This window comes from Macaca mulatta, chromosome 4 (genome assembly GCF_049350105.2).
Source record: "Macaca mulatta isolate MMU2019108-1 chromosome 4, T2T-MMU8v2.0, whole genome shotgun sequence".
Taxonomy (NCBI): domain Eukaryota; kingdom Metazoa; phylum Chordata; class Mammalia; order Primates; family Cercopithecidae; genus Macaca; species Macaca mulatta.
This window is the reverse complement of record NC_133409.1, coordinates 179,847,777-179,875,244: the sequence shown is the minus strand read 5'-3', so window position 1 is coordinate 179,875,244 and position 27,468 is coordinate 179,847,777. Positions and strand designations below refer to the sequence as shown.

Below are 27,468 nucleotides of genomic sequence, written 5' to 3'. Positions count from 1 at the left end.
AAATATAGATTTGAATGATTAGCTCTCCAGTTAACTTTTTCCAGGAATGCCTATTGCATCAAAGAGGAAATTATCAGGTTGAATTTGTGAAACTCAGCAAACTATAACCGTTTCATGGCAGGTCCTAGAATCAGAAGGGTGTGATCCCCTGAATGATCTCCCCCAAACAAAATGATCTCCTCCAAAGCAAAGCACATCACTTTGTACCTCAAAAAGCTGTCAGTGTCTCTCCACGGTCCACAGGGTAAAGAACAGACCCCTTGAGGTCTCCATGTCCCTCTGAGGCCTTCCCTGCTCTGGTCTACCTTTGCACAGTGCCCCCATGATAATCCCATGTCCCCTGGGGAGAGTCACATCCTGTCTGGCCAGGCTTCCTGGTAATAGGGGCTAAGACTTGGGGAAGGGACTTCATCCTCAGATGCTGGAGAAAGCGGCCAGCGAGTCACAGAGGCAGCTGGACCATGGAGTCATGGGCAGGGGGCAGGTCTAAACCACACCATCAACCCAGTGATGAAAAGCAGGCACCAAGGCGGGCAGGTATGAGGCAGGGAGATGGGTCACCAAGGTGGGGCTGGGCTCCGGGATGCTGGCTCTGGAAGTGGGTGCAAAGATTGCAGCCCTCTCTGGGTGTGTTCTTGGCAGTCTATAGAAGTTTTAAAATCGTATGCTCTCATGTCAGTGAAAATCTTAGTCTTATATTAATACAAGGGTATTCTTGATCATCTGGATGGGATGCCTGTAGCCCAGTGCGAACCTACAATAAGATTTTGGAGCCCACATTTTCATCTGGATTTACACTCACCAAAGGCCACATGTCACCATGATTGGCTGCACAAATGCAAGTCTAATAGGTATGAATAAAGTAGTAGCAGAATCAAGATCTCACACGTGTACGGCCAACCCTACTGAGCCTAAGCGTCAGGCGGGGGACCACAAGGACTCTGCCCATCCATCTTGTAAAGATCAGCTTCATTAGCAAGAAGAGTAACAGGCAATAATGAATGCTTCCAGTCTCAACGACAGCCAGAAATGGACTACATGCATATTTAATTATTAAGGTAATGCCACAAATCTAACTCTATCTTCAGGAGACAGAGTAGCGCTGCCATCAAGTGACACCCCATTACAGCGAATGACTGAGGCTTGCTCATGGAGCAGGCCGGGGTGAAATACATAAAGCTTGAGTATTCCACATCAGCAAAGCCTTAAAATCATTGCCATCTCAGATGGCAAAATTATGCAAAAAGGCAACGCGTACTCTAGAATTACTCAAGTCAAAATGCCAAAATAGATTAAATATTAATCTGAATCTGAAGCTACATCTTTCTGCTATTCAACCCAACATGAGTCAATGGATAATTGTGTTTCAGGAGAAGACTGACGTCCATCACACGAACTCCTGGATTCAAAGTATATTACACAGGTTTTGAAACTGTCTGTTGTTAATATTTTGGTTTTATAGTTATTTGGAAGTTAGAGAACTCATGCAAATTCCTTACAAGATGATTGTACACATTTAAATAATACTCTAATAACATATTTTAAGTCAAAGAAAGAGGGGGCTGTTGGGAACAACACAGCAGTATAAACAGGGCACTGGAGCCAGGTGGACTCGGGACCCGAGGAGTTCCGTTTCCTCCACCTCTTAGTGATACCGAAGGGAAGTGCTGGGAAGGGAAGAGCTGGGTAGAGAAGGGCATGGTCCCCAGGCTAGGGCTCCACCCCCACGGACCTAGATGAGGACAGGTATTTCCTGCCCAAGACCACCCTGGCCTGCCACACCCCCATCCTGTGCCTATGAAAACCCTGGAGGTGGCCGGGCGCAGTGGCTCATGCCTGTAATCCCAGGACTTTGGGAGGCCAAGGTGGGCAGACCATGAGGTCAAAAGATTGAGACCATCCTGGCCAACATGGTGAATCCACGTCTCTACTAAAAATACAAAAATTAGCTGGGCTCCTGTAGTCCCAGCTACTCGGGAGGCTGAGGCAGGAGAATCACTTAAACCCAGGAGGCAGAGGTTGCAGTGTGCGGAGATCGCGCCACTGTACTCCAGCCTGGTGACAGAGCGAGACTCCACCTCAAAAACAAAACAACAACAACAACAAACAAACAAAAAACCCCAAGACCCTAGCAGGCAGACACACAGGCGGCTGGACATTGAGAGGAGCACATCAGCAGAGGAACACACAGGCGGCTGGACGTTGAGAAGAATGCACCGGCAGGCACCGGCATGCACTGGCAGGCTGGCAGGCCATCGACCAGCAGAATGACACGGAATTTGGTGGGGCAGTCAGAGGAGAGCCCAGGCCGCCGAGCAGCCCGACTCCAGGGAAAAACCATCTCCCTTCTGGCTCCCTCATCTGCTGAGAGCTACTTCCGCTCAATAAAACCTTGCACTCATTCTCCAAACCCAGGTTGATCGGATTCCTCCGGTACACCAAGGCAAGAACCCCGGGATACAGAAAGGCCTCTGTCCTTGCAATAAGGCAGGGGTCTGACTGAGCTAACACAAGCTGCCCACCGATGGCTAAACTAAAAGACACCCTGTAACACATGCCCACCGGGGCTTCAGGAGCTGTAAGCATCCACCCATAGACACTGCTGTGGGGTTGAAGCCCACAGCCTGCCCGCTTTATGCTCCCCTAGAGGTCTGAGCAGCGGCGCACTGGAGGAGTGACCCATTCCCCCATCCCACACCCTGCAAGGGGGACAAGGTAACTTTTCCCATTTTATTAGTAGGTAACCTTAGGCAAGTTACCTTCCCTAAGCCTCAGGTTTCCGTTTGTGAAATGAGTGCTCATATCACAGAATTACTGGGTGGATTAAATAGTTCCATAGCACTCAGCAGTGAAAAAGTTCACCTTTGCACAGTCCCCACATGACAATTCCGTGTCACCTATGGAGTCACCTCCTGGCTGGCCAGGCTCCCTGGTGAGAGGGGCTCAGGGAAGGTGCAGCGTACAAGCTCAGTAAATGTTATCTCTGGCTTAAAGGCATCTCCAGCAAATTAGACAAGGTCCAGGAATTAGAGGTCTCAGTTTCCTTAACTATAAAATGGGGCTATTTGTGGGAGCTACTTTACATGGTCACTGTGAAATTTACATCTCTATATATTTGTGTACAGGTATGTATGTATATATGTATATAACTCAGCATAGTTTCTGAACTTAGAAAATGCTTACTAAATAGATTATCATGGTTATCAAGGCACTATCATGATAGCCTCAATCCCTTTTTACTCCTTAATATCAAAACAGTGCTCAGCTACACAGCACCATGCTATACACTTGCACACATGCTGGAGGGCGCCAAAACGGAGGTCTCAAGCCAAGATTCACTGCAGCTACTAGAGGTCTAACTCTCACACTCCAGGGCTGTCTATGGTTCTTTCTAAAAAGAGGTAAGGAAATGACATAATGAGATATGAGACACAATCATGCTCCAAGCACTGAGGTCAGCCCAACGGGGAGCAAATGACCAAGAACGGGGGGCCTGGGGGCTCCCAGCAAGCACTTCCCGTGCAGTGAGGGTAGTCACATGCCCCCACCTTAACACAAAGGAGCCAGTACTATTTACCAAAGAGGAGAAATCATCTTCTCCCTTGCATTCTTCTCCATCTCAGGGTCCTTGTTCACCCTGGGAGCCTCGCACACTTAGCAATGCCAGTTTGACATATGAAACTGATGTCAAGGAAGAAATAGTGAAAAACTCTACGCCCCATGGGAACTTAGCAAAATTTATTTATTATTTAAAACTGATATGGATGGGGAAATGAACTAGAACTAAATAGCCCTTAATCCCTAACCCTGCCCCCAACCCTGACAATCTGACTTTGGTTTGGAGGGAGTTCTGAGCCTCTTCCCAGAACTGACACAAAGCAAACAACAAGCGAGGCATGCTTTCAAAAGGCGGAGGTTAGAGAGGACACAAGCACCTTTCAGCCAGCAAACAGGGGCAGGCAGAGCCAACTCTGCTTGGATACAAAGCACTCTTTTTTTTTTTTTACAAGAATCATCAAAAGCCCTGTGGAAGGAAAAATGAAAAGAAAATAACAGCCCTTAATCAGAGACCCATTTTCTGGTCTCGGTGTTCCGTGCAGGAGGTTCAGAGGCCCTCTGAGCTGTCCCACTCTGTCACCTGGGAACGCTGCCCTGAAGTGGAGGCCCTGCGGCTTCACCCAAGAGCGTCTCACTCCAGCTGCAGCCTTCCCTGCCTCCTCAGGCTCCTTGACGTTGGTTTCTACTGGGGTAGAGATCTTAGCTTTAAAAACACCAGGACTAGATGTGGTGGCTCACACCTGTAATCCCAGTACTTTGGGAGGCCGAGATGGGAGAATTACTTGAGCCAGGAGTTCAAGACCAGCCTGAGCAACATCGTGAGACCTCATCTCTACAAAAAATTTAAAAAGTAGCCAGGCATGGTGGTGCACGCCTGTGGTCTCTGATACTCAGGAGGCTGAGGAGGGAAGATCCTTTGAGGCCAGCAGGTCAAGACTTTGGTCAGCTGTGACCGCACCACTGCACTCCAGCCTGGGCAACAGAGCAAGACTCTGACTCTTAAAAATACAATAAAATAATAAAACCAAAAAAACCCAAAAAACACTCAGAAGACCCCTGAGTCTGACTTCACCATTTAGAGAATCGCCAGCGAGGCCCTGCTTCCAGAGTCTGGGCCAGTGCGAGCTGGGTTCCTACAGGCCTGGCTGCTGGACTTCGGAGGTTGTTCACCATGCAGAGGGAACTCCTCTTCAGAAGGGACCACAAACTCACATCATAAAATGTGTAAAACAAGGCACTGCTGGTCATTTCACCCCAAATACTTGCTAAGTCTTACATGGATTTTGGGCCAGCAAGTGGAATGTGGTTCCTGAACTGTTTTTCCCCCAGAAGAGCCATTTGAAAATACAATAAAAAAATGAACCATGTGTTACTCAAAGTCAAGGCCCTTCCTCAAGCAGCCATTCATGTCCATCCTGAAAACACATTCTCACACAGCCACGTCGCAAACAGGAACTGCCATCCGGCCCTCCAGAAGGAAGGCGGTGAAACCTTATGGCAGAACATGGCAAACAACAGGACCAAGCCTACAGCCGTGTTACAGATAATGAGCAATGTCCTCAGTTAATATTTAACAATATGAACAAAATGTTTACAGGCGTTTTTAGGGATTAATACAAGGCAGGGAAAGGGAGAGGTTGCATACAGATAAGATAAATCTTGAAAATGAGTAGCACTATTCTATTTCTTCAGTGGGTTTTCTTACCAATTAATGAAGCATTCTGTGAGTGACGGATACTCAGGGAGTTGGATAGCAGAGTCCTAGGAATGATCTGTCCAGGAGAATTTTTTCTTGAGTTTATTGTCCTCTCCTACCCTTGACATTGTTAAGACTTTCAAAATGCAATATATGATTGCATTTAGCTTTTTGAGGCGGAGTTTTGCTCTTGTTGCCCAGGCTGGAGTGCAATGGCACAATCTCAGCTCACTGCAACCTCCGCCTCTCAGGTTCAAGCGATTCTCCTGCCTCAGCCTCCCAAGTAGCTGGGATTACAGGCATGCACCACCATGCCTGGCTAATTTTTCTATTTAGTAGAGGCGGGGGTTTCACCATGGTCGTCAGGCTGGTCTCAAACTCCTGACCTCAAGTGATCCACCCACCTCGGCCTCCCAAAGTGCTGGGATTACAGGCGTGAGCCACTGCGCTCGGCCTATGATTGCATTTTAAAATGAATTTTAAAAGCTCTAAATGGATGCTATAAGAGAGGTAATTTATTAAGCTGGCCACTGGAAAAACAATTATGAAGCAGATTCTTGCCCCCACCCACCAGTTGTTCTGCTATTCAGCCCTAAGCTACTAGACAGCCACAGTCCAAAGTTCCCAAGCTTGCTGCGAGCCTGGAGATTCCCTCACATGAATGGGCCTTGTGGAAGAGGACAGGACTGATTTTCTCAGTGCACCACTGGCGATTGCAGTAGGATAGTGGCCATCATGTCACAAACATGCAAATGTCCACCAACGTTTCCCTAGAACTTCGTGGTTTTACAGATGGCAATCATGGTCATCCTGTCAGTCACCTGCCCAATCTTTCCTAGGTGAGGAAACTGACTTTGAGTAGTCAGCTACCTTGTTCAAGGTCACAACTGGCAAGTGGGGGGCCTGGCTTTCAATCCAAGCTTGGATTCCACCCAAGCATCTTCTCAACTGTTTCTGCATGATCACACATACGTGTGTGCACTTGGGTGTGTGTTGATGAGAAAGAGGGAGGGGATATGGCAAGTCTTCACACGCTGCCTTTCAGTATGGATGGCGGGACATCAGAACAAAACTGCCTCTCTAACTCAACTCAACTGTATTAAATATAACTGAATATCCAGTTACTGAGACATGGGAATATCACGTTTCAGGTGACTTTAAGCAAAAACAGCCATTACTGACTTGCCTTCCCATTCAGTTTTTTTCTCTCAATAATAATGAACATCTACCACTCTAAAAAAAGCAGTTTCTTGCACAACAATGGAAATATATCACTAAATTGTGCACACCTAAAAATGGCTGACATGGGCCAGGCATGGTGGCTCATGCCTGTAATCTCAGCACTTTGGGAGGCTGAGGTGGATGGATCACTTGAGGCCAGGAGTTTGAGACCAGCCTGGCCCACATGGCAAAATCCCGTCTCTACTAAAAATACAAAAATTAGCTGGGTGTGGCAGCGCCTGTAGTCCCAGTCACTTGGGAGGCTGAGGCAGAAGAATCGCTTGAACCTGGGAGATGGAGGTTGTAGTGCACCGAGATTGTGCCACTGCACTCCAGCCTGGGTGACAGAGTGAGATTCCATCTCAAAAAAGAAAACAAAAAAGGTGAAATGGTAAACTATATATAATGTATATTTTACCACAGTAAAAAAAAAAAAAAAAAAAAAAAAAAAAGAGTAACTTTCTAAAATACTTGGCATAGGATAAGACAGTGCTTCTCGGGGGCATACACAAATTAAAACCTATACTTGAAATAATTCACATTACATTAATCACTACATGAAATTAAAGTTGCTTTGCCACACTTACCTCTGACCTACTGGGCAACCTTTGCTATGCCCAAAGGACATTTTTCAATGTCCTACATCACTTGACTCTGCTGTCAGCCCCTTCCTTGGCTCCCTGGTAACCGGCCTGGTCTGACTTTCCACTGACCACACGGCCGGTTCCTCCCTGTCTCTCTCCACTGGTTCTTCTACTCCACCCATTTGTTGCTCAGCTACAGAGCCCTTGGGTGAGCTCAGCTCTGGTAGCCTTTAGTTGCTACCTTCATCCTGAGGACACAGGGGCCTTGCTCCTGAACTTCTGAATAACAAATCTCCTGGCAAATCAATCCTCTCAGATGCCCTAAGGCTCCACCAGCTTACCAGGTCTGAAACAGAAGTCATCATGTTCCCCTGGCAGACTCATGGGAGGAAGGGAGTGGTCAGTAGCTTCAAACTTTATAGGATTTAGAATCAGAATAGACTATTTGGGCCGAATCCCTTGTCTCACCATTCAGAGAAAAATCCCCTCTCTCCAGCTATCCAGACAAGTCCCCTGGTACTCCTTCACCCTTCTCCCTACTCTTCAGTTATTGAGGCTGCGATTCTGCCTCCTCAGAGTCTTTCCTGCCCCATGGCCACAACCCTCATTCAGGCTTTTCTTCCTTGCCTCCCTATCACAGCAGCCTCCCAGCTGCTAGCTTGGCCTTCTTTTCCTCTTTAGCCTGCTCACACTGTAGCCTGAGACATTCCTCCAAAACATTCATCTAAAGGCTTCTCTTTCTCAATTGAGATCCTTCAGTGGCCTGCCACTGCCTTAACGTCATGGAGGACAGGTCTGTGTGTGTTGTTCCATCCTTCTTCCTTGGCTTTGTTACTCATAGTTTAGATTCCAGCCAACCCCAATTACCCACACTACACAGAGTGCACTAGGCCCCAGCCAACCCCAATCACCCACACTACCCAGAGTGCACTAGGCCCCAGCCAACCCCAATCACCCACACTACCCAGAGTGCACTAGGCTTCAGCTAAGCCCCAATCACCCACACTACCCAGAGTGTACTAGGCCCTGGGTAAGCCCCAATTACCCACACTACGCAGAGTGCACTAGGCCCCAGCCAACCCCAATCACCCACACTACCCAGAGTGCACTAGGTCCCAGCCAACCCCAATCACCCACACTACCCAGAGTGCACTAGGCCCCAGCCAACCCCAATCACTCACACTACCCAGAGTGCTAGGCTTCAGCTAAGCCCCAATCACCCACACTACCCAGAGTGTACTAGGCCCTGGGTAAGCCCCAATCACCCACACTACCCAGAGTGCACTAGGCCCCAGCCAACCCCAATCATCCATACTACGCAGAGTGCACTAGGCTCCAGCCCAACCCAATCATCCACACTACCCAGAGTGCACTAGGCTCCAGCCCACCCCAATCATCCGCACTACCCAGATTGCACTAGGCTCCAGCCAACCCCAATCACCCACACTACCCAGAGTGCACTAGGCTCCAGCTAAGCCCCAATCATCCGCACTACCCAGAGTGCACTAGGCTCCAGCCAACCCCAATCACCCACACTACCCAAAGTGCACTAGGCTCCAGCTAACCCCAATCACCCATATCACCCAGAGTGCACTAGGCTCCAGCTAACACCAATCACCCGCACTACCCAGAGTGCACTAAGCTCTTCCAGGATCTGAGCACCCACTGAAGATAGCAAACACCTATTCTCCCTGACCCCAAAGAACTCACAGCTCAGGAGTCTCCTCTGGTGCCCACCGTCCCAGCAGGGTGTGTCCCTGCCTCTTCACTCACTAAACTCTGAGTGAGCCTCTATGTCCTCAACACTCAACAATGGCGAGGGTTTAGTACGTAATCAAGGAACCAACTGTGCATCCCCTGGCACCCGACAGGTCCTCACATGTTCATGGAGCAAATGAGCAAAGGAGAAAATTGTGCTTCCATGCAGGTCATGAAAAACTAAAACTTAAACTCTTTGTAGCAGAGCCTATCTGGCAGGATGCGCTGATTTGAGAAACGGTTATTGACAACAAACTTTCATGGCCCTGCACCATTTGAGTTCTATTTCTCTCTGTGCTCTCAGCCAAGAGTCTATCTTTTCACTAACAGCAAGTCTTGGCAAACCAGTGATGTTTGCTTCCCACCAGATACGTTTGGATGTTTTCAAGAAGCCTAATGCTTTTTGTTGTTTTTGTTTTTGTTTTTTTTACTTGTTTTCAAGGTGACTGATTTATTTCCTCTTTTAATTTGCTTTTAAGAACACAGAACAAAACAAATTCAGCCCAATATTGCTCTCTTACATTCCTGAACACTCTTTTCTGGTCGACTCAGCTTTTAGCTTCAGGTCCCATCCTATCTGTCCAGGTGTGAAAAAAAAGGAAAAAAACTCCCAGGGAGTGTAATAGGATTCTAGCTAGCAAACATGTGGTAAGAGAGGTGAATGGAGCAAGCAGGAAAGGATTTCCCAGCAGGGGCCAGCAAGGGCAAGGTTGTTGACATGAGGGCAGGGTCTGGAACCCTGGGGAAAGGGAAGCTGTTAACCATTAATCTTACCCTATCACAGCATCTCTTCCCAGCTCACCTTTGCAGAGCTGCACTGGTGCAGCAGCCACACAGTGAGGAAGGATGGAAGTCCAACAGCTCTAGTTACTAGTGTGGAGTTGAGACCAGCACATCTGGGGGGGCGGGTAAGAGGAAGCACCCCGGGTTTCACTGCCCCCACTCCCACCCCAAGAAATCTTCAACATTGAGGAAGGCTAAAGGCTAAGAATTCAAAAGTCATAGGATTCTAAAACTGGAAGTTATATTGTGGACCTCAATAGTTTTCCATTTGTTTTGTTTTCCATTCGTTTTCTCCATGAGTTATTCCAGGAAGGGATCGCACAGCTACACAAAACATGGTTTAAAATCTCATCCCCTCACTTTATAGAGACGGAGACACGAGCTCAGAGAGATCTCACAATCTGTCACGGTGACTGTCAGTCAACTGTGGAGTCTGCAGTCCAGCTCAGATCTCCTGATTTCCAGATCTTTTCAGTTCCTGTTTTAGAGTACTGAACAGCTTTGTTTCAAATGAAGCACAGACACACTACTAAAATTCCAGTCTGGAAAAAACCTAGTCCGTAAGGTTTTGATGCACAGTTTAAGAACAACCTCCCCTGTAGGGAAAAGCATCCAAATACTCTAATTTTAAAATGCCCAGATATCTCTGAATATTTGCTACTATTTTCCTCTGATTTGGACATAGATCTGCCTTCACCAAATTCAAAACACCAAAAGATATGTGCACTGGAAAGCTTATCTGTACATTTAGGCAATAATTACATGTTTTCTTGCACAAACTTCTGGACAGAAGACTAGGCAGATGGGTCTCAGTGATGCCACCGGCCGCTTATTCTTTCTCTGTCCTCATATTTCCATTTTTAATATGCAGGTGAGATGACATATCCTTACATGCCCTAGAGACATTTGCGTTTATTCCAGAGAAATGTCTATAGAAAGAAAAGTCCAGGTTTTGGCTAACATATAGGTAGAGATAGAGAGAAAGGCCTGAGCACATTTTTATTTGAAGGACTGGCACAACTTTGAGAAAAATCAGTCTTCAGTGGCATGTTGTGGCTCCCTGCTGGATGGCTCACCCCTCCAGGCTCAGACCCATGACCAGTGGCCCTGTCTAACTGGCCACCGCAGCATCCTCGCCTTCCCAGGGCTGGAGCTGCCTCACCAGACACTTCTATTCTTACTTACCCCGCAGTGAGGCCAGAGGCTCTGACTGCTCAGAGGTGGGACAGGGAAGACTGTAGGGTACAGAGCAAATGCCGTTACTTTTGGCTTAGACATTTATTCCTTTGCTTTTCGCAGTTTGCCTACAGGGTTAGTAACGTGTTTCCAGTGAAGAAAATGACCAATGGAGAGACCTCAGTCTGCTCCGATTTCCTGGTTGTGCCCATCTGAACCTTAGTAAAACCAAAATTCCTTTGAAGCTAAAAAAAAAAAAAAAAAAAAAAAAAAAAAAGATTTGTCGGCTGGGTACCGTGGCTCATGCCTGTAATCCCAGCACTTTGGGAGGCCGAGGCAGGCGGATCACGAGGTCAGGAGATTGAGACCATCCTGGCTAACATAGTGAAACCCCATCTCTACCAAAAATACAAAAAATTAGCCAGGCGTGGTGGCATGCACCTGTAGTCCCAGCTACTCTGGAGGCTGAGGCAGGAGAATCACTTGAACCCGGGAGGTGGAGGTTGTAGCGAGCTGAGATCAGCCCAGGCAACAGTGCGAGACTCTGTCTCAAAAAAAAAAAAAAAAAAAAGTTCGTCAAAGGCCTTCGGTAAACTCCGACTCATGTCCTTGGTGGAAAAAGCCTTGTGAACGGAGCTGGCCCTACCGGGAGAAGGTCTTTTTGCCCTGAGAACTTGCGGCTACTGGGAAGGCCCACGTATCTGAAGATGGGGAAACCAGGTGGAGAGAAAGAGATGACTGAGCACATATTCATGTGAAACTTTCCCTTCAACCAAACGCACAGCAAATGTTTGCTCCCCAGAAGCCCACAAAGTAGCTGAAGCCATTTCTAGTTGACATCGGCAATCTCCATTCTCTTCATTCCACGCTTCGACAACCCACTCCATGGAGCCATTTGGTTCAGTCCATTTTTTTTTTTTAACATGTATAGCATAGCGCTGACACTTAACGATCCTGTTGACTGAAATATGTTGCAAGCAATATTAGTTCAGGGAAATAGCAAAGCATAAAAATATATGGGATAGTGAGAAAGAAAAAGCCATCCAACACCAGCACATTAGAAGTTACTCAATCACTTCTGTAAGTGTCTAAAACCATTAGCGTCATGTGAAAAAGGGACCAGCACCCCGCCCAGAGCAAACTCTGAGTCTATTACCAGTTAAGTCAAGACTTGGTTTCTATTTTTGCAATGTAATCAGTAACTGAGTCGCTGTGAAATTTCTGGTTGCTCCTTGATCTTGTGTAACATTTATCCAATTATTTAGGTTGTCTAGGTTTAAGGAGGGTTATTATAATAAGAACATCTTTGAGAGACTTTTTCAAGAAAATGGTTCATTGTTAGGGGGGAAAAAAACTTTCATTTGCCCACAGTAACTAAGGTTTGGTGTCTTTATCAGCAAAAGTTATTGTTCATGATTTCAAACTGGGAAAGTGTAGTTGGGGGAGGCAGTTAGAAGTGGAGAGGGAAAAGGCAGAGATCAAGTTAGAAGAGACATTTTTAAACAGTATTTTTTATTAAAAAAAAAATTCTCTCTCACAGGACTGACTACGTCCAACATCAAATCAACTTAAAAAAACCATCATCTCTCATGGCTCCATTTGAAGAAAGACATTCTTCACAGTGCTATATTACCTTGTCTGTGATATTACGGATCCTGGTTAGGAAAAGGATGCATACCACAACAAATCGCGTCCGCCTGGGCTGAGAAGTGCCCATTTCTTCAGGCTGAAAATAAGACTGTATTTTCATAAACAAATAGGAAAATGTGATCTATTGCTTCTTTTCTTGGTCCATGCCCTTTGCCTTGCTAAGTCAGTTTTTTGACTGCCTCTGTGTGTGTGTGTGTGTCCAGAGGCCACTGATCCAGCCCAAGTGTATTTAGAAATGAGTTCAGTGTCTCACAAAGGTCTTAGAGGCCACTACTGTGCCTGGGAAATCCATTCAGCTTGGCTTGTTCTCTCTTGCTCTTGCCAACGTGCACTCTGCTTCCATGCAAACACTCCTGAGGAAGATGCCGGTAATCTCTAGTTTATGTACTAATTACACAACCACATCTCCCTTTGGCGACTTAAGGGAAACAAACGTAAAGTGTAGAGTATTTAACTGGAATGTACTTTAGAAAAACTCCAAAGCAGAAAAAGAACCTTCAGCAGCCTTGCGAATAAAGCAGAAAATGTCCACAAGTCAGCAGCATTTCTCTAAACGAAGAGTCCACCCTCACGGCAAGCCAGACAAGAAACTAAAACTGCAAAAATCATTACTTTCCCTACTTACATCGCCAAGCACCTGCAAGACTAAAAAAAGAACACTATCCAGTTCTGTTCTGAGAAAGCACAGGCCTTTCCAGCAGATGCATTAAGTGAGATAAAAACCTTATGGTTAGAGGAAGAAAAGAAGTTGGGGCCATTACAAATGGAACTTCCAAATAATCAATGCTTTATTTAAAACTTTAAAAATCAAAGTTTTAAACTTCCCTTTAGAGTCAAGAAGTACTTCAACCCTGTGACCTGGCTTATCAATAACTTTCTTCAAGCAAAACAAATTACCGAGCATTACCTAGGCATAAATACTACTGTGTATAAAATGCTAGCAAGTACATTAATTTGGATATTCAGTGACTCTGCTTTATTGACTCAGCTTTATTGACTGGGAGTTCCTGTCTTAACTTCTTGCCACCAGCCTTTGCCTTCTCCCAAGACTGCCACATGTGCAGAGACGTGAGTCATCTCAACCATATCCTACCCCAATCCCACCTGCCCTTTATGACTATTTCCTTTTTAAATTCTCCCTTTATTTCCTTCTGATTATTCTCTTGGAAGCTTTGCTCTTTTGCCATCTCTTAACCAACTCTCCCAAATTATCATTGTTTAAATATTATCTCAATAAACTCCGAGTCATCATTCACAGCCCTTTGGTTTAGTTTAGTTTAGTTGTGTAACCCCAAATACTTTATTAGGTCTAACAGTGGGTCAATCACTTGTTGATACTTGGGACATTTTCACTGCAATGGCATTTGTCATGATGTTTATTTAATTTGTGGTCCCAATCCAAGAAAACATGACCATTTATTTATGCCCTGCTTTATTGCAGGAAAAAATCTAAGGCTGCTTATACTAACAAGATACACACAAAATAACGCAAATTATGGAGAAACAAAAAACGGGACAAAGCAGAAATTAAAGTAGGGAAGTTAAGATGAAACTAGGAGAGAGGCCAGAATTTAAAGCCTGTGTTATCAGGCCCGCACACAAATACGTATATCAGTGGTTGAAAAATTATGGCCCACTGGCCAAATTTGGCCCACCATCTGTTTCTATAAATAAAATTTTATTAGAACACAGCCACACCTGCTCATTTACATATTCTTTATAGCTGCTTTCAGGCTACAATGGCAGAGTGAGTAGCTGTGACAGACCACATGGCCTGCAAAGCCTGAAAAATTTCCCACACGGAAAAAGTTTGCTAACCCCTGGGTTATATGATTCTGTGCCTAGGAGATTGGAGCAAAGCAGTCTCCTAGGGTAAGTACATTCTTTGTATGGTTCTGAAGTGGAAGAGAACTTTCTGCTATAAAGAGATCACTATGTAATCTAGTGAAAACACATCTTCGACATAATATTTTATAGTCAGAGGTCAATGGCATGATGTCACAGTGCAAGTCAGTAAAACAATTCTATGAATATGTGAGGTGGAAACAATGCCATTCAGGTACAATTCACTCCTGGTCTAGCTTCATTCACGGACAGTCTCTCCAGATGGCAAATGCCAGTTACACAGGAAGCCCTTCCCTACCCTCCTTCCTTGCCACTAGCAGACATGGCTAATGGATCAAGGTGTTCTCTTCTGCTGAGCCCCGAAGTCATCTCAGAAGTCTTCTCCCCGTTCTCTGGCAGCTTCAGCCAGTCATTAGTAGTTGGCATGCAAGATAAAACCAATACACCATATTTGCGGTAAGGCAATTTTCCATGAACACTCTCTTGCCTGGGGGTGGCAAGACTGAGGTTATACTCTCCACAGAGCTCCTGAAGCATAGCTATTCCGTTTTGTCCCAGTGCAGAGCTGTGCCCTTTTATGGTCATCCATGTGAGAGGACTGGATTGCCTTCCCCCTGTGAGAATGGAAGCCTGGCAAGGACGGCCGCCTGGAGCAATGCTCCCAGCACACCTGCACACGTGTGGGCCAAGGTGCTGCCTGAGGGCAGGACCAGGAGGCTTCTGCAGAAAAGTGCTCAGACCTGTTCCTCTGCACAGACTGACAGGGGTCAGGGCCATAGACAATGGCACAGGCATTTTTCCTGGGGAGATTCAAGCCCAATACTCACATTATTTATTCAAAGAAACAAAGTCCCCAACCACCATCACCCAGGCCCACTCATCTTGTCATTCATATCTTCCTAAAGAACTTGCCAAGAGACAAGAGTTCAAAGATAAATGCAAGTAAACTGGAAAAGGTGATTTTTAAGAAACTACAATTCAGTTAAACATTGATGACAAAGTAGCCAACTATGAATCTAGAAGAATATACCGGTAGCCTTTCTCTGTGTCTGCTCCTTCCTGTGACAATAAAACTATGCCCTGAATTGATTAGATTTCTAGTGGAGCAAAAATTTTAGCTATCTAAAAGAAGTATTTAAAACGCAAATTTAAAAGAATTAGAATTATTCTTATTTTGTCATACTAGAAATTGCTACTTAATCTATATCTGACTCTTATGCACGCTGTCAAAGAAAGAGAAAAAGACAAAATATATGGAAAATCTTACAGTATCCCCAACAGATCTTTCCACAAAGTGACTAAAAGTATAAAGCCAGCAAATAAGTAGAATATCCATGCCTCAAACTCTTCTTCTCCTTATGGGTTTGTGGTTGTGTTCTAGCAAACACCACCTACAAATACGTGAAACCTGACTATATTCAGCAGAGTTAATACAGCCAACAAACAAGAGAGATCAATGAAAGAAATGTCTCATCCTCCTAAAAAGACCAAAACTACCAAATTTTGCCATTTACTTTTCCAGTGCCAATGCTTAGGTTTCAGTTCCAGACCACTTAAGGTCACATCTGTGGACATGAGAACGTGGAAAATTTGGATTCTGTACGGATACCCAATTATGCACCAGATAGAAGCATATAGAATGTCAATGCAGAAAATTCTGGAGAAAAGCCAAAGCCTCTCCATGTCAGGAAAAAAGCGATCGCCACTTCTCCAAGCAGTTACGCAATCTCCCGTGTCCTTTGATGTGCACTGAGCCCGAGCTGGAGATCAGGATTGAGTGAAACGTTTCACGGCATCACCTGAAAAGCCTCTTTCACAACACTCGAGGCCTTTAGTGTTTGTGTTTCCACAAAACTGCCATCCCAAATGAGCAGCATGCATAGTATCTTCCCCAGAACCTCCCAGGCAATCATACTTTTGCTAAATTCTTTCAAGACTAGTCGTGAAGATTCCTACTTACGTAATGCATACAAGGTGAGAATTATTCCAGCCAGGCAAAATCCTTCAAAGAACCTGAGTGTGCTGAACATTGTCACATTCACTGACAGTGCCACAGTCAGTCCAAAGATCAGAATGAAGATGATGGAAAACAGCAGCACAGGCCGCCGGCCGACCCTGCATATGGAGAGGGAAAAAGTTAGGAATCATTGTGAAACAAGACAGTGATGCTAGATGCTGAAACCCAGTGTCCAGCAGGTACTCAATATATGCTGAATGAGTACTGGCCAAAAAGTCCTGTGCCATCTATACCCACTTCACTAGATCCTAGACTACTAGGGGTAGAAAGGGAGATTTAGCCCAACCCCCTAATTCTCAAGCTAAGGGAACAGGGATCAACCAACTACAGAGTAAGAGAATTCACACTTGAGCCCAATTCCTGTTGCTGAGTCTATTTCTGAGTGTATAGTGATATAATTCAAGGCAAGAGGAACAAAATTAATAACTTTCCAAACAGGAACCTTGATACACCCAGCATAAAAAGTCTTGAGAAATCGTTGACCTTTGGGATTGGATCAAAAGTCAACATGGTCACCAAGCAAAGCGGCTTTGTTTCCGCTCCCCAGGTTGTTAACTAAGTCAGATACCTGATCCTACACACAGCCTATTCGAGCCAGGGCCAAGCCATCTGCCAATTTGTTTCAGCTACAAAACGAGAAGTAATTTTTAAGGGATCACAACTAAGGTAAGATAGCGTGAACTTTAAATGCCCAGTGACCTGATAGTGAGCTGACAGTGCAGTCCATTGGCTGGACTGAGGGCCAGGGAGTCCAGGCTGTGATGGTTCTCTGGAAAGGGCCACAGACACCCTCAATTCGTGGGTCCTGGAGCTGGCCAGTTCCAGATCAGCGACCACTAGGGGGCGATGTGCTTCTCGAGTGCCTGGGAGGACAGTAGAGGGTGGTCCACAAGAATGGAGAAGTCACCAGTTCCTGTGGCCCCATGCTAACTTTCCATCTTTCCTTCATTAACCGATCAGAAATAAAGTGGCAACAACAACTCTCCATCAAACACGATTGGCTTGGTCTAAAGGATAACTCAGAGAAACGGAGGCACAGTGGATGCTATTTGCCAGGAGAAAAAAGGGGGAAAAATCCAGACCTAGTGTCCCCAATACCACAAAGGGTAGCTGAGGGGCTCGAACTGTCCTAGATGTGTTTATTACAAGGCATCTACATGCAAGTAAAATGTCCAGAAAAGACAAATATACAGAAACAGAAAGTAGATTTGTGGTTGTCCAGGACTGGGCGGTGATGTTTCTATCATCCTTTAAGGGGATGGGAATGTGTTACATTCAGAGTGTGGTGATGGCTGTACAACTCAGCAAATATACTAAAACTCATTCAATTGTGCACTTAAAATGGGTGGGTTTTATGGGATGCAAATTATATGTCAATAAAACTGTTAAAAAAAAAAAATGGTCAGGCATGGCCTTACCCTATAGAGATAGATGTAATTTTAAGAAAATACAGGGAAAGGAACAACAGGATGAAATTACACTCAGAACTTTTAGTTCTAACCATTCCCATCAGTCACTTTGGTTTAATGAAACAAGGTCAAGGCTAGGAGCTCAACGTAAGTTAATAATCTCACCTAGAGATTTTAGCCATTACTTTCCCTTGTCCAGTGCTGGGGTCAGGAAGCCCTTACCAGGAAAGACTGTGAACTGATTTCGTCCAAATCTAACTCATTTACAAAAATAAATTTAAAACACAGCTTTAGTCATTCTCCTAAAATGAAGAAAAATGAACTAACTCTAACATCTTGCATTACGCTTGACTTCCCTGGTCTATGAAATGGGGATAAGCATCCCATGTTGTGGAGTGTTGAGATCCTTCACTGGGGGGTTGATGGGCACAGATGCAATGCCTGGCACAAAATAAATAATGAAATGTTTTAGTGCTCATTCCTTCCTGCATTTCTATATCCCTGACGCCTACCAAACAATGTTTGCTCTGTTCTGATATTTTAGAAAAGATGTTTGATTTTTTTAAGCGTGTAGCAACCATTCTAAGTCCCTGCCTCCCAAAAAATAGTTGCTAAAATCAGCAAGTAAAACTTATCAAGGTCTACAGGGCAAACACGGTCTTTGAAGCCAGGGCGTGCTGGTTCTGAATCCAGGATCAGTACTTCTGAACTATGTGATCTGGAGTAAGGCTGGGCTTGTTCAAATGAGCCTAGAGTTCCCTTTGGTAAGGGCCAATTAATGTCTACTTCATAATGTTGTCAACAGGAGTGGATATGAACAAATGCCTCAGCAAGCGTTCAACACGTGTTAGTTACAAGTGTGGACAGTTTTCCTAGAAACTGGCTCCCAGGACAGAACCCTCTCAGAGATGACTGATAAAGCCACAGTCCTTGTCTGTAATGCAGAGGACTTTGTCACTTAGGATCTGTGGTGGGCAGAGCAACGGTCCTCAAATCTGTCCATGTCCTAATCCTCAGTACCTGTGAGTATTTTACCTTTCATGGCAAAAGGAATTCTGAAGATGAGATTAAGCTTAAGGACCCTGAGATGAGGTGACTTTCCAGGTAGGTCCAATCTAATGACAAGGAAAACCTCCCCTGGCTCCAGGGAACCAGAGACGTAGCGGTGTGAGAAGGACTTGACTTGACGTTGCTGGCTCTGAAGATGGAGGATGGGGCCGTGAGCCATGGAATGCAGGTGGCCTTTAGAAGCTAGAAAAAGCAGGGAAGCAGATGGTCTCCTAGATCTTGTAAAAAGGAACGCCGCCCTGCTGACACCCTGACTTTAGACCAGTCAGACCTTTGTTGGACTTGTGAACTGCAGAACTGTAAGATCACTCATTTGGGGTGTGGAAGCCGCCAAGCATGTAGTGATTTGTAACAGTAGCCATAGAGAACTGACACAGGGTCTCAACAGGGAACAGGGGTCCCACTCAAATGAAGTGACTGGAGGAGATTTTAATAAAGGGATTATTTACAGAAGAGTGAACAAGTTGAGAGGGAACCCACAAGAGATGGTGTTGGACCTTGTGGCTCTCGGCAGCGGGGAGTAGGGGAAGGATGGTCCTGGCCCCAGAGAGAAAGAGGTGCTGTGTGGAGGTCATGGACAGGAGGTGGCTGGCCCCTCCAGCCTGGTAGAGAGCAAGCTGGGCATAAAAGTGCCTGACCTCACTCTCGTCTCCCCTGAGGATCTACAGCTGGTGCTCCCCACACTGGCCATACTCGGCCAGGAGCTGGCAGGCAAGGGGTCCTCTGGGGAAGCTCATACTGGCCAGCATCCCAGGGCGGGCTGGGGAAGGAGGCAGAGGGCTGCTGCAGTGACAAACATAGCAAAGAAGGGAGCACATCCCTGGGGCCACTGGCCATCGGCCCTCCTACCCACCTGAGCTAGCGGATTCTATACCAATACCCAGTGAACATCCCCAGACAAAACTTGGTGTCAGAAACAGTAACTTTTTAAATAAAGAAGTGTACTACTTAAATGTTACTAAATGCTGACTGCAGCCCCAGGAAGCGTATTGTATGACTTGATCCACTTCCCCTGCAGCCATGAAACAGGGCCCACAGCCGAGAGGTCTGGAGTTCCCTTTAAATGGGTTTATTTCCTTTTAAGCAAGGCTCAGGCAGGGAGTAAAATGCCAGAAAACGGGGTTGGAAAATACCAAGCTTTCAAACTGAAAGGGAAGCCCACTCAAAGTGTTCAAAAACTACCACTCAGACAGCCTGCCCCTGATTCCCAGGGCACCCCCTCCATCTTGCCCATCTGAGGAGGACCCTCAGAAAAGCAATTGCAGAGAAACGGTTTGCGATGTCAGACTTCTGGTTACTCTAAGAGCAAGACCCACACTCTTTTGTCCTCAGGCCTGGTGTGTGATCAGGGAGGCCACACCACACGTGTGTATAAGAAGAAAGTTAAGAAAATAACCTTGAAACAATTTAAACTATTACAGACTGGTTCATCCATAAAAGTCGATTTTTACTTTTCTATTAAATCATTTATTGAATAAGGGCACTAAAACCCCAGTCGAGTCTGCATTTTTTTAGAAAGACAGTGACATGGATTATATTAGTATATTTTTCTAACCTGTTTCAATGTAGATTTCTGGGAAACGGTGTATTTTAGACCAATATAGCTCACACTAGAAACCTATGAACTCAAGTATTCGGTTTAAAAAATAAACCCTGTGTTGCCTCTACCAAAGAAAGCCCCCAAGGGGTTCCCTGCATAGGTCTCCAGAGGTCACTGACTGCTTCTCTGTTGCTGTCCACAGAGAACGTGTCCATGAGAAGCACTTGCAAATGACGATGAGGCAGATGTCAAGCACACAGGAAATCACGTTACATGCCAGCTCAAGGAACTCCCAAATAGACGCTGGGTTTTGGAGGAAATTTTCCACATGTGTAATGTGACCCTCTGCTGCTGTCCACCCAGGCACTTGCCTTGGCCAGCATTCTCAGTTAACTGAGGCGCAGAGGTCACAGAACCTATAGAATTTGTTCCATATCACTCTGGGCCCTTATTTCATCAAGGCCAAGAAGTCCCAATTCACACACACACACACACACAAAAGAATCCTTTAAAGATAAAAAGATAAAAGAATGTAAGCTGGGGAGACAGTTACGCTACGCCTCTCTCCTGAGCAATCCCGCTACTTGAAAAACCTGTCAACATTGTGCAACTGCCTCCCGCTTAGACACATCACCGCTGCTGCCCCTGTGACCACAGAGTGCCTTAAATAAAAGCGCTGCAGTAGCCTGGTGGAGGGGCAGGCTCTGAGGCCACGTGGCTGAGTTTCAAGTCCTGGCCCTCCAGCTTAAAACTGAGTGAACTTGGAGATTTCACTTACACTTCTGTGCTTTTCCAACTGTAAAACACAGGTAATAATAGCATCTCCTATTAGGGGTGTTGTAAGGAGATGTTAATGTATGGAACTACTTAGCACAGTGCCTGCTACATGGTAATCTTTCAGCTGCTAATGTTATCATTATTACTGTCTCTGCTACCATCTTTACCTACAGACCTCTGTCCTACCAACCTCATCCCTTCATCCTGAACTGCTTGCCTTGCTCTGGGTACCCGGATTTCCTCTCCGACCCACACAAAGCACATGCATTCTCACCTCTGGCCACCACCCTCCCCTGCCCACAGAGCCCATGTCTGTTACCCAAATGCTCTTTATCACTCAAGGTGCAGCTCCCCGCAGACCTCACAGAGGCATCTCCTGGCCAAGCCAAGGACTGTCCCTCTCTAAAATCTGTATGACATTCAGAGATGCTAATCAGCACTGCCTGACTCATTCAGCTTGCATCGGGGAAGGGTCTTTAGCTCCCCCAGCCCCTATTTTTTAATGCATCTTCTGCATCCGCCCCTCAGTGCATCCACCCCCTGGAGCCCTGCAAATAAGTCTTCAAGCTCTAACTAAACATCAAAAGTTAGAGGTAGATGGGGCTGCAGGCTGGTTTTGCTAGATTCTAGAAGCTAGAGAATTGCTTTGAGTGTAAATGCACACTTCCAAATGATGTGCTACATGCATGGGCCATTTCTCTGAGCTCTGCATTCTCCACGTGGCGGCTTTGGTCTTCTGCTCTGGCACTGGGAAAAGACGGCCACGGTAAGCTAACACTGACTACTTTGCTTTAGCCAGCAAAGGCGTGCTGTGGCCTCCAAAGGTTCGTGCGGCGGGCACGTTGGTACTCACCAGTCAGCAATGCATCCAGTTATTAGGTAGCCAAAGATTAATCCAACCAGTAAGGAGAACTTAGCGATATGGACCTTCCAGGCATTATCACACACAAGATCCCACTAGAGAGGGGCAAATAGAAAATAAATCAGAGAGAAACATACACAGAGCTCATCGTACTCAATTATAAGGGCAATACAATAACCCTCTAGGGATCATGGCACCGTTGCCAGTACCATGCCACATACGCCATTCAGAGTCTCTTCCACATTTTTGAAAATCCAATGAGACATATAATTTGCCCACAAAAGGAAATGTAACATTTTAGTCTGGGACAGATTATAAGTCTGCACAGAATGATGCAGGAAGTCTGGGGATGTGTCTTCCTCTGTGCCAACCAACATGGGAAATGTAAACTGAGGCAGAGGTGGGCAGCGACGGAGACCAGGCATCCCTGAGGACCAGTGGTCCCTCACCATGACGAGCTGCTCTGAGTGCCCAGGGGCTGGGAGACCCTGACGACTTTCTGCATGGGCATCATGATGACATGAGGAGGTTAAAAGTAACTTCTGCATTTTCATAACCAAAACATTCCCCAAACTTTATGAGGAGTCTCAAAAATAAAGGCGAGCATTAGTAGTGAATGTTGAAATATGAACTTTAACTATAATTCCATGTAATTAAATGTAAATATGAAATATAAACATTCTATTTTGCCCTTGGAAATGTCCCTTGCGTTTTCCTATTTCCCCTCTAAAGCCATCTGCTCTATTTGGAGAGAAAGCCGGTCAATTAGTAAATACAACATTCAGACTATTGTACTGTTTGATAAGAAAAATACAAAAAATATTCTCATTTTTCCTTTCTCCACTTGCAGAATCAGGAGAGAAACCCCTGTTTGTTCCCTCTAAGTGATGCGTGTCCAAGTGTGGACTCAAATCCACATGCAGCTGGCATCTGGGCCAGAGGGGCAACTAAGCAGGGTCTCCGCTGGCCAGGTCATGCAGACGCAGGGCTGGGGGTCTAGATGCCCTGCTTCTGCTGCAAAGAAGTGGACAAAGTTTCCGGTTCTGGCCTCGCAACTCCAGGTCAGTGGAGACGGGGGTGGGGTGGTGCGGGGAAGCAGCTGAAGAAACGCACGCCAATGCATTTGGGAATGCCACAGCGGGAGGTGTTCTGGGAGCAGAGGCAGGATTGGAGAGGGGCGGGCACATGGAAGGTGGTGGGCTGACCCCTGATCCTAGCTCTGTCTTCTTAGATGTCTCCCCTGGCCCCTTGTCTCTGTGCACCCCAGACTGCAGCACAGAGGATCCGTAGAGAGCACTGTAAGCTCAGGCCCTGCCCCGTGTTTCCAAACTTCCAGAGCCTTATCGAGGCCCCGGAGGCCACAGCTGTGGTTCTTAGCGTCCCTAAAATTCAGGAAAAGCCACGCTCTGTGTCAGTGGATGCAGGGAAAGGTGCCCGGCGGGGATAAGTAGAAAAGCACCACCTGTCACAATGTCCCCACTTCTGCCCCGGACTCCCTGGGACACACACTGGCTCGCCGATGCCCCTGACACAGGTATGGCTTTCCAGAGACTCGAGGAGGGTGACTTCTTTTTCTACCCCACCTGCTTCCAGAGTGATTTGCAACGCCAGGCCCAGGAAGAAAGGGAAGACGGGAATGTAAGCACAGACTGCACGAGGGCCTCGTCAATAAAAGATGGCTTGGAATTTGCTGTTGTCAGGGTTTATTCATGAATTTGGGGAGCAGGGCACTGCTGGTTGCACAGATTCTTATTAAGAATTCAGACACAGGAGCTCCTTACAGGGTTAACTTCCTTCCATGATTGCTCCAGTGGTCCTCAAACTGTACTCCAGGGACCAGCAGTGTTAGCACCACGTGGGGACTAGTTAGGAAAGGCAAGTTCTTGGGCCCCATCCCAGGCCCACTGGATGAAAACTCCTGCAGGTAAGCACTGCAGTGTGGTTCAGCAAGCCTGCCCCGCGACTCAGAACTACTGGCCGACACTGCCCCGCCATTTTGAAGACAATGAATGAGCTTCACTGTCTTGGGCTGGGGTTCAAACAACTCCCAAGAGCAGGGAGAAGCGAAAACGCTGTGGGAACCACGCAAAAGACTGGCTGCTGCTGCTCAGCCCTGCAGGGTTGTACAGCTAGGTGATGAGTTAAGTGGGCTTTTGCAGGCAAGCCTGGAAAACGAACATCCACCTATGTATGCTGTTTCTAGGAAAAAATGTAGTTTTGATAATAAAAACCTTTCACCACGCAACCTATTTCTAACTTCAGGAATGCAGGTTTTGCCTTAAAATGTGAGTGACAGCTTCATAAATCACAGTGGGTGCACATTCTGTTTTTCCAGCTTGGTTTACACACTCTGGCAGGGGAGGTGCTCACGACACCTGTAACCACTCATCTCCCAGTTGCATCATGCCTTTGGGAGCCTCGGCTGGGCACAGTCTCGGCAGGAGAGGAACACGTCCCGACCCCAGGTTGCTGCCGGGAAGAAGGGCACCAGCTGCTGTCTCAATGGCAGGGAGTCATTTGAAATGCTTTCATGTCTTCACCAAGACTTCCCACTGATGAGTTTACTTGAGGTTAAAGGATGCAAATGAGTATATTATGCTTCTATGAGATGGCCAGGAGGCAGAAGAAATTTTAATAAAGCATTCAGGGGACTGGAGGAAATTGCCAACACTGTTGTGAGTTCAGCCACCTGAGCAATGACCAGACCCGGCCTCGGCAGCCACGACCCCATTAAGGTGCTAGCTAATAAGATGTTCAGTGGCCAGCCCTATCCATTAACAGTGCCACAGTGGAAAACGAAGACAGTGGAGGGAGACTGGGCCACTCACACGGCTGGTAGGGAGAGGAAGCCTGCTTAAAAGTATGGCTGGCTCCACAGTTCCCAGCCTGTGGGCTTCCCCCTGGGGAGGGGGGCGGGAAACCCAGGGCGAGGCAGTCACCTGCTGCCTTAAACCCTCCTGAACTAGGCACAAGAATAGACAGCATATCTGAAGCAACAAGTAAACCAACTGGATTCCCAGGCCCAGCAAGTTTACCATGATAAGGGTTACTCATGCCTGGGGATCTGCCCGCAACACCACCCTTGCCATCCTGGAGCCACCGCCGTTTAGCAGGGTAGGGTGGGGCTGGGGGAACCCATGGCGCCGACACCCTTGTTTGACTTCTACTTCTGGTATTGACAAAAATGTACCGGGAAAAGAAAATATGTTCAGACACAGTATAATCTCCTAAAGAATTTCAGAAGTATGAGGAAGCTTTGAGGTCACCTGGGTCTTGAAATTTGTTCACATTGCTCTAGATAAGATATGGCAACTGGTCATTTCACTGACCAGTTGGGTAAGCAATGTTTAAAGCAATTTATAGTTTTTCAGATTAAAAAAAATATATAACAGGAGTAATGTTTTAAAAAGTACAAAACCAGAACTTAATATAATAGGTTTTGTCTCTGACATTACCCTTGTCACTTCCTTCTCCATCAAATCAATCACCAATTCCAGCAGGTTTTACCTTTCAAATATGTCCTGAACATACCATCCATGCTCCATGGCCCCCACAGACACCCCGATTTATAGGGATGGGGTAGGTGCTCACTCATGTGATCCCAGTCTCCTTCTGGTGTGTGCTCCTATAGTGCGAGCTGGAAGGCCAAAAACAATACTTCCAGATTCTGGTACACTTACAGTTTCAAATGTGATTTTGGTCCTGCCAATCATGTGCACACCCCAAAATAACTTTCTGTGTGCAACCTTGTTCTAACTTCCGGATGACTTGAGTTAGGAAGAGAGTTAAGAGGGGAGGAAGGGAGACATCCATTTTGCTGGTCAGATCTGGCAAGGGTTGGGTGGTCTGGGAGCCAACAGTTCTGGAGGTGGCTAAGGAGGTGTGATCTTGGAACCAGTGGTTGGGACAGTGACTTTCTAATTCTTCAGCCTCCTAATGGAGGCACAGTTCCCTGGACAGGCTAGCTCTCCAGAGTTCTTCCAGGAATCCTTCCAGAGGCCCGTTTACAGTTGCTCTAGCAACTCAGTAAGCACTATTCCCTGTATTCAGTCCCTATCTCCTGAAATACCAGACTGGCTTCTGTTCTTTGCAAATTGAACCTTGTTCTCTGGTCAAATTTCCTTGGGATGGAATTCGCAGGGGGTAAGCAGACAAGATAAGGAAAAGTCACCAGCCCTCCTCCCTCTCCTGAACTAATACAAGAGTCTCCCTGCATTAACTCCAATCTCCCTCAAATCCATTCCCTAGAGAACAATGAAAAGCATCCTTTAATTAACCTTGTTAACACCTCATCAGCAGGTTTAACAAGATCATAAAAGCACTAAAGTCATGGCCCCATTTCATAATTTTAGGCTTGCTTGCTTTGTCATTCTTCCAAGACCAGGGACATTCATGATGATGCCATGTGACGCCTCTGAGCCATGACTAAGAGGTGAGACAAATGACGCCCGAGTGTGTCTACGTTTCACACACGTTAGTTGCTCTGTGTTCTGGCAAAATAAGAAAAAAAAAAAAAAACAAACTGCAGAGTCAGAGAAAATCTGGTAGACTGTTTTTGGACCTGTATAGTTTAAGGATAAGCTAAAGAAAATACCATTAATATTATTTTGAAAGGAATAATTGCTTGACTTGTCAGAGTGGAGAAATATTCATCAAGGAAACTCAGAAAATTTCTAAAGAAGATGGAAAATAAATGGCAGATAAAGAAAACAATCTTGTTTTCCACGGTAATGAATTCCATGATAAAATGTAAAACAAGAACATAAAAAAATTGGAAGCAAATAGATTGCTTCTTTAATTTTGAAGTGAAGATAAAATCTCTAAAGAGAAAAACTAAGGAGGAAAAACTACCTAAGGAAACAACTGGTAGATTTTGTAATAGTTTAATGATTACTACTTTACTATTAATTACTATTTTTAAAATCTACACATCAAAAATACAATAAGGAAAATTATAAAGACCTAAATTTGTAATATATATCCACTTACATATCAATATACACCAATACTGCAACCAGAAATTGAGTTAGCACCCAGATGATTAACCAAATATGAAACAGAAATAAACACCTGAGAAATGTTTGATTTCACTAACGAAAATGAAGACAGCCAGGTGCAGTGGCCCACGCCTATAATCTCAGCACTTTTGGAGGCCAAGGCGGGAGGATCACTTGAGGTCAGGAGTTCTAGACCAGCCTGGCCAATATGGTGAAATCCTGTACTAAAAATACAAAAATTAGCTGGCTGTGGTGGTGCGTGCCTGTAATCCCAGCTACTTAGGAGCCTAAGGCACGAGAATTGCTTGAACCTGGAAGACAGAAGCTGCAGTGAGTCAAGATTGCACCACTGCACTCCAGCCTGGGCGACGGAACAAGACACTGTCTCAAGAAAAAAAAAAAAAAAAAGGCAATATTTTGTTTCAAAAAGAAAATTTAAAAAAAATTTCTAAAGATGCAGGAGAAGCAAAGAGGTATAAACCTATACAAGGAGCATAAACCGGGCACTGTTTTACTGGAAGACAATT

The 27,468-nt window shown here is 45.8% G+C and overlaps 1 protein-coding gene and 1 long non-coding RNA gene across 7 annotated transcripts in view; one reads left to right on the top strand and one right to left on the bottom strand.

Annotated features, from left to right (window-relative positions):
• SLC22A23 (solute carrier family 22 member 23) overlaps positions 1–27,468 on the bottom strand; it is a 193,147-nt gene that overhangs the window by 130,094 nt on the left and 35,585 nt on the right. For 3 of the 6 annotated variants that reach the window (XM_001093713.5, XM_078001002.1, XM_078001003.1), the window contains exons 2-3: positions 21,936–22,039; positions 16,232–16,386 (exon numbers count right to left, since the gene is read on the bottom strand). In XM_001093713.5, coding sequence (XP_001093713.4) covers positions 16,232–16,386; positions 21,936–22,039 — 259 coding nt within the window. The remainder of the gene's footprint in view (positions 1–16,231; positions 16,387–21,935; positions 22,040–27,468) is intronic. The other 3 variants (XM_078001004.1, XM_078001005.1, XM_078001001.1) reach the window with 1 other exon arrangement.
• LOC144340592 (uncharacterized) lies at positions 16,823–26,646 on the top strand. The gene is made up of 3 exons (XR_013416862.1): positions 16,823–16,954; positions 22,795–23,005; positions 23,538–26,646. It is a non-coding gene; the product is annotated as an uncharacterized LOC144340592 (long non-coding RNA).